Genomic DNA, 7688 nt, shown 5'->3' with positions numbered 1-7688 from the left:
TCCAGTCACCAGTCTGTCAAGCTCCTGAAGTTTGCGGATGACACCACCCGCATTGGACTCATCTCTGGTGGGGATGAGTCCGCCTACAGGTGGGAGAGTGACCATCTGGCGACCCGGTGATAGTCTCTCGACTATTTGATCTCTCCCTCGTCTCTCGACTATTCGATCTCTCCCTCCTCTCTCCCCAGTGTGTATGGCCCAATGTTAATGTCCCCCCCTAAGGCATAAAACCCTGAACCCTCAGGGACTTACTGACGTCCCCTGTTAAATGGTTGAGTGTGAAAGACTGTTGGGGCTTCAAATGGTGTGACAGCACTTTGCTGCAACATATCATGTTACCACGAGAGTTTCATGTTATGTTATGTGCAATTGTGGAATTTTTATTTTATACTTTTTACTCCCTGATTTGGACGTCTTCCAGGGTTTTGCGTCACGAGATGAAAGTTATTTGTCAAATAATCTATTTACTCGTTTTTGTCAAAACAGCTTCAATAACAAAATGAAAAGAAATAGTTCATGAATAAACCAGCTGTGTAAAATAATCTCTGCTTGCATGTGTTTTTATTTAAACCCAAATGTTTTTGTGTAAATGTAATTTGCCAGGCTGAACACCCATTGTTGGCTTCCACTGGTAGCCCCGTGCTTAGCATCGCAATGCTGTGAATTGTGGGTAATTCCCTCAGGCAAAGTCTGAAGAAATGCGGACTTTCAGAAAGTATTCATTAAGGGCTCAAAATGTCTGTGAGAGAGTCCTCAAACCCTTGAAGATTTGACAGTGGGACAACCCTAAACCCTCACGGGCTATGCGGAAACGCGCCTCTCTGCGAGTGTGAAGATTGGCCAAATCCCAATGTCCCCCCTAAACCCTCAAACCCTGAACCCTCAAGGACTTACTGACGTCACCTGGTAAGTGGGTGAGTGTGAGAGACTGTGAGGGCTTGAGATGGTGTAAATAGGAATGGGACAGCACTTTGCTGCAACATATCACGTTACCATGAAAACGACAATAAATATGATGTATAACTGTGGGTATTTATTTTATACTTTGTACTCCCTGATTTGAACGTCTTCCAGACTCTTTCCTCACTAGATGAGAGGTAACTTCATATCATCTATTTACTCGTTTTTGTCAAAACAGCTTCAATGACAAAATCAAATATTTGATGAATAAATAAATATCTTCTGATTTGTTCCATCTTTAACCCTTGATGTTTCTGAGTAAATGTAAATGACAGTAAATGACAGGCTGAACACACGTGAGCCGTCCTCTTTGTTTACCTTTTTTTTTTTACATCTCCATGCATCCACTGGTTACCCCGTGTTTAACGTCACATTGCAATGATTTGTGGGTAATTCCCTTAGGCTAAGTCAGCATACCATGCTGACTTACGGAAAGGGTTCATAAAGGGCTCAAAATGTCTGCGAGAGAGCCTCAAACACTCGATGATTTGACAGTGGGACATCCCTAAACCCTCACGGACTTCGCGGGAGCGCGACTCAAAGTCCGTGAGTCCGTAAGGGGGGACATTGGGATTTGGCCATTCTATTCACGAACTCTGAGGCGCGCTCCCGCAAAGTTCCTGGGCCGCTGAATGAGTGAAAAGCGCCAGAAAAGCTGCTCCGGTAGAAGTACTCCATCAAAATGTAATAATTCTCAATTATCTTAACAAAAAGTCAGACAGCTAACACTAGCATTAAACATTTTTTTCTCTTTCTAGGCAGCATAATTAAAAAGTGTGGTAGAAGAAAACTAACAAAAGAGCTAAACAATATATAAAAAAGTACTAACATGCTGTAGATTTTAAAACTGAATAAAATATGAGGAATAGTTGGAAGGTTGAAAGTGAAGAGGGCGTGGCTGAGTATGACCATGGTGAATGACATGCGCATATTTGCTTTCCAACTTGCTGAAGACACTGTCCCAACTGATCAATTCATTCTGGATTTTGGTCTCTGTGGCATTTGTTGACACGGAGAAAAACAGACTAGAGATATCCAGTAATAATAACAGACTTAAAGCAAACAAAACGTGGTCAGTCATATTTAATAATAGTATAGTACTTTATTGCCAAGTATGTTACATATACAAGGAATTCACCTCGTCGAATTCCTTGTATATGTAACATACTTGGCAATAAACAGTTCCGATTGTAAATTTCAGCGATCTTGCACTTACTGAACAGCATCAAAAAATATATTTTTTTTTTAAACCAACCCCAAACTGGTGGCCCATTAGTGTCACCATGTAATAACAGTTGTTGTACACCGGAGGGCGCTGCAGGCCGCGTGCTTTTCTGCACAGAGGCAGCAAATGGGAGTCGGGGAGTTGTTCAGTCGTGGCTGCAGAAATAAATCGGATGGTGGCAACAATACAAAATGATTCCAAAAGATGGCAATGTAGGATGGTGTTGTTGTTCACAGCTTGGTGACACACGAGTTGCGGTCAATAATTAGGCGAGAAGATTCAATTTGACAGAGCGAGCCGGTAAAACGGAAGTTTCCACAGCCCCGTTTAATTCAACGATGACAAAAGAGGCACAGGAACATGGGTCATCTTGCAGTTTGTATATTTATTTTAAAGCAACTTCTTTTGTAAAATATAAATACAAATTATGAGATATTTAATTACAAAGTTAAAACAAAAACTGAACACACCAAAACAAAAAAAGACTTTACTGCAGTAGCCTCCCTGTTATATACAAGCTCTGTGCCAAAGGGTAAATATCAACATTATCTTAAAACTTTATTATACAAACAGTTGTGTAGTTTTGCGTGTTAAATTACTGACTAAACAGGAAGCAAAACTCGGAACATAAAGAAGATACAACAGAACAGCCCCAAGGCTCAAGCCAGCGCTGAAGTCTGAGAAAAAAAAGAAAAAGGCCAGGACATCATGTGCTTCCTATAAACACAAATACCACATTCAATAGCACAGTCCCAGTCCTATCCTGTACAGCTACACACATGCACGATGTGCTGCGCTTGCACACTCCTAATCGCCGACAACACGACTACACTCTGTTGCCGTACAAAATCTTTCAGAGGAGTCGTGAGTAACGTCCGAAAGAAAAGCTTTTGATATTTTATATATATATATATATATATATATATATATTTATTAATTTATACATATATTAATTTATAAAAATAAGACCATTATCAAGTCTATTGAGTCACTAATGTATTGATCCTCGGTTAACGGAGAGAAACGTTTCAGCAGCCCGATCAGCCCGCCGGTCAGTCCATCTGTACAGTGCTGGTCCAGAGCAGGGCCGACGCGTGGGTCCGGCTAAGGCGTGTCATCGTGACCTCTGGTTGGTTCTAAAGCAAACTGCAGTCGGTACGGATCGCGGTTCTGGGTTCGGTAGCTCCGTGGGGGTCAGGAAGAGCCCACCTTGTGGATGGCCTTGATTTTGTCCTTCAGTCTGTCCGCTGGGCGGTCCCAGCGGTCGTCCAGACACTCCAGCGTGGAGCCCAGGAGGGCGGCCAGCTCGGCGCTGTCCTCCACCAGGTCCAGCAGGTCCTTGCTGTCCGCGTGGAAGCCCTCCAGCTCCTCCGGGCAGGAGAAGAGCTGCGACAGGGAGGCCTGTCGGTAGAACTCCGCCTCAGCCACCGTCACCACCTCCATGTGGGGGAAGGCCTGTCGGAAGCCGCGACCCGACATCCGGAGCCGGCGCAGCACGTCGGACAGGAGCAGCCAGTTTCTTGGCCTGAAAGAAGGGGGGGGGGGGAAGCAATGTTTAGAAATGATCGGGCCGACAGAGACGCAATTTTCTTATTTTTTTTATAAATGTGAGTCTGCTCCTGTGATCAAAGCTCACCCCTGAGAGAGGGACACCTGGATGTTGTAGCACGGCAGCAGAGGTCGGTCAGAGAACTCGAACTCGAACACCTCTCTTTTATCGTCCTCGTCCTCGTCCTCCGGGCCCGGGGGGTCGGCCAGGATGTCATAGACACCTCCCTCCTCGCTCAACTCTGAGGCGCAAGAAACACAAAGGAACAACACATGAATAATTCTGAGGGAGCGTCTCCATCATCGTGAAGGACATTGGAAGATGTTTGAAAAAGGGCCTCGTCAGCACGAAAAACAAATGTGCGGCAGTACTCACCGCACACGGCGCTGCCGTAGAACTCCCAATAAAGCCCTGGGTCGTCATCCGCGCGGCCCTGAAGGTCGGAAAAATAATCTATGGAGAGAAGAGAGGAGCGGAGCCTGTTATTCAAGAGCCGGGGCCTTGGGGACAGACAACGAGGCCGACGCGACTGCCCTTTAAGACTACAGGGGGAAAATGGATAAAGAGCGCAGTAAAATGGAAGAGGGAGAGGAGGAGGGGTGGTGTCGAGAGAGAGAAAAGAGAAACAAACAGAGCAAATGTGTTTTGGGGGGGGGGGGGGGGGGGGTGGTCAGGGGCCAGCGGCTGTACCACGGGGGAGGAGAGCGACTGTCTCCGCTGGGTTAGAGCTGGCTCGGCTCAGAGCGGAGCTGCCAGGAATCAAACAAGAACCACACACATTCGCTGAGTCCACACACACACACACACACGCACGCACGCACGCACGCACACATATAGAGCGAGAGGGCTGGAGACAAACAAGCAGAGGGAGCTGGATAAGCACACACAGCTAGAGCAAAGTGTGTATTCAGCACGCTCGCACACACATTCGCAGAGTGAGAGCTGGGCTTTGTGCCAGTGCTGAGGCGTGGGGCGTCTGGCGTGTGTTTGGAGGGATTAACGGCCTCCAGATGAGTGGGACCAGGTGGAGGGAGGGCGGCAATCGCTCGCGCGTTTTTTTTCCCCCTCCGGTGCTCGATCTTCCCCCACGCTCCCCTGCTCTGTCAATCCGGCAGCCATCGATCCATCCGGCCACGCTCTTTTCAAAATTCAACGCCACCTTCCCCCCAGCCGTCCGCCTATAAATCTCCCTTTTCGCGCTCAACCTGCTCGCTCGCCCTTTTGCTGCCGTGCGTCCACTCACACCTGCTCGTATCCCCCTGCGTCTCGTGTCTCCTCGCTAAAGCCCCATGCCGCGTTCTCAGATAATCGGGTTTAACTGGATGTTCATGTAATATTAAGGGTCTGGTTGCGGAGGGAGCGTGCGCCTGTGTGTGCGCGTTCATTTCCTCCTCAAACTCTGCTGCAAAAACATTCAGATGAGACCCCCCCCCCCCCCCCCCTCCCCTCGGTCCACGAATACAGAGCGCGTCAGACTCGAGCGTGGCGGCCTTGTGAAAAGACACACACACAAACACACACTTACTCACTCAGGCGCTCGCACGCACGCATACAAAAGCAGAGTCTCCAGCCAGAGCGAAGCCCATTTCCTGCACATACACTGAGCAAACACAGTTGGCGTTGCTAAGTAACCAGATAGAGGAGCTCAGAGGCAGCAGCACGCAACCAGGCGGGCTGAGGCTCCCCGTCTAACAGGTGGTCGAGGGAGGGAGGAGGAGCGAGGGGGGGGAGCCTGAGGGGAAACAGGATGACAGAGACAGACACGTCTTGTAGCCCAGGTTGGGAGGTGGAGGGTGAGGATTTACAGAGAGAGGGACCCTGTAGCAACTACAGGTTGCACAAAGGTCAGAGCTTTGGAGGAAAGGCAAACAGGGAACGAGCCAATGAGCATTGGGGAAAACAAGGTTGCAGGGAACCAATCTTTTCAACAGTTTACCCTCGCCCCCACCTCGGTATCAACTCTCTGGTGCATCTGCTGTCTGGAAACCCTTTAATCTCCATTTTTAATTCACCTTGTTTGTGGTCAAATGCACAGTAAAAATCTAATTTCCTGGCTCTTGCATTCCACTTTGTCCGCACGAGGGAGGAAACCTTCAGTGACTGCACTCGTTGCAAAATAGTTCTATTAGTATATTGTACACTGTAAGACATTTCAATCAGACTCTCAGATTCCCCCCCAAAATACGAGATTATATCCTCTGTATTTTTTTTGTGAGCTACGGTGACATTTACCGATTTTAATGTGTAACTTCCACTAATAAAGTGCTTTTTTCTGTTTTTCAAACTTGACAAAACCAGCCTTATTAAAATGCATGGTGCTGCTTCTGAGCACTTGGATGTTTATTGTCCTAAATCATGGATAATTATGGAACATTATTTCTGACTTAAACAGGAGTCCTCCAATGCTCCCTTCCTCGCTTTTTTGTATATTGTAGCCGGGAAATTATCTCATCAAACTAGTCCAATCCAGGTTCAGAATCTGAAGGTGCCCTGAATAGTTATGTGTGTTCTCAAATGGCACAGATAGTCTAGTCTTTGAGAGTTTCCAACAGGGGGGAGGGTGCAGCTAAATGACGTCAGTATTCCTAAATCCCCGGCTGAACGGTGTCCGGATTGGGAACTCACCAGTGAGGAAGCGCTCCATGCCGTCACTGTGGGTCATCTTCAGCAGGCCACGGCCAGAATATGTGGCCAGGGTGGGGTCAGCGCCGTAGGATAGCAGGACTCGCACTACGTCCAGGTGGTCGTTCTCCACAGCGTCATGGATCGGCCTAGACGCACACAGATGTACACGTTAACGACAACCAGGCACTGGCGACATTTGTATGGGCAAAAATTTGCATTTTTGTCTCGATGTAGTTTATAGATGCTTTGTGTAGCATCAAAAACGTATAACTGTCAAAGTAATCGTGATACTGTGAAAACTGATAGCTTCTAGGTTATTTCAGCAGTATTGTCACAGGTAAAGTTTCTCAAATTTGCCCACATAAACCACTTTGTCTCCTGTAGCAAGGCAGACGTCGCTCCACCTGCACATATCGTCGCCAATATAGCTCCATGTGCACAAAGTGAAATGTAATTTATAGTCTCTACAGCCTTTCTTATTCGCAAAGGCCTCACCTATACAACTGCAACACGAATGTCACAAATCTGGTAGTGGTTTAATATGAGCAGCTGCACAATGCACCGTTAAGACCGGTTTCCCAGAACAGAAACCCTGCTGTATGTTTTTAATAACACAGCGATGAAAGCACTAGCCTTTCCCATTTAAAACCACAGCTAATCTCTCAAATCACTGCTCTTGTCTAGCAAATAGAAAAGCAATCCCAGAATTGTTTTGCTATGAGCAATCTCAAGTGACGCTTGCCCTGTTAGAACATGCAGGAAAAAAAGAAAGAAAAGCTACAATCAGTGTTTGCGCTGTGCACATTAGCCGTGTTTATGCCAGCAGGCGATTTGTGCGGCGTTGTTTTTGTGTTTTGCGTTTGTGCATACGAAAGGAGGCGTCCGTTTACCTGGTGCCTTCCTGCGCGCTGCAATTGATGTCGGCCCCGTAATCCAGCAGGTGCTGGACGATGCTGAGCCAGCCGCGGGCACACGCCTCGTGGAGAGCGCAGTACCCGGCGTAGTCTCGGTGGTTCACCTCGCATACTCTGTTCTCCAGACAGTACAGCACCACCTCCTGAAGAGAGACAGCCAACACAAGAGGGAGAGAGGGGTTTAGTGTGCGCGTGTGTGTGTGTGTGCGTGCGAGTGTATGGATACATGTGTGGCGACAACCCAAGCAATACGAGACCAAACGCGCGAGTCAGAGCAGACACATACGCAAACAGGCCTTCCCTTTTACAGTTCCTGTGGGAGAGAAATTAGGGAAAGGAGGAAGTGAGTGTGTTCCTGTGCCGGACAAGCGCACACACATGCTCCATAGTGCCTGAGCTGGCGCCAAAACACATC

General features: G+C 47.6%; 1 protein-coding gene across 2 annotated transcripts in view; it reads right to left on the bottom strand.

Moving 5' to 3' along the window:
- Nucleotides 1-2550: 2550 nt before the first annotated feature.
- Nucleotides 2551-7688, bottom strand: part of bcor (BCL6 corepressor) — a 33537-nt gene continuing 28399 nt past the window's right edge. For both annotated transcript variants that reach the window (XM_076081787.1, XM_076081788.1), the window contains 5 exons: nt 7250-7416; nt 6360-6505; nt 4110-4187; nt 3822-3975; nt 2551-3710 (listed from right to left, as the gene is read on the bottom strand). In XM_076081787.1, the coding sequence (XP_075937902.1) occupies nt 3380-3710; nt 3822-3975; nt 4110-4187; nt 6360-6505; nt 7250-7416 (876 nt within the window). In that variant the 3' untranslated portion in view covers nt 2551-3379. The remainder of the gene's footprint in view (nt 3711-3821; nt 3976-4109; nt 4188-6359; nt 6506-7249; nt 7417-7688) is intronic.

Source organism: Anarhichas minor, unplaced genomic scaffold (genome assembly GCF_050575085.1).
Source record: "Anarhichas minor isolate MPS153535 unplaced genomic scaffold, ASM5057508v1 ptg000087l, whole genome shotgun sequence".
Classification (NCBI taxonomy): domain Eukaryota; kingdom Metazoa; phylum Chordata; class Actinopteri; order Perciformes; family Anarhichadidae; genus Anarhichas; species Anarhichas minor.
Note: the sequence above shows the minus strand (reverse complement) of the source record. Positions and strands in the feature narration are given on the sequence as shown.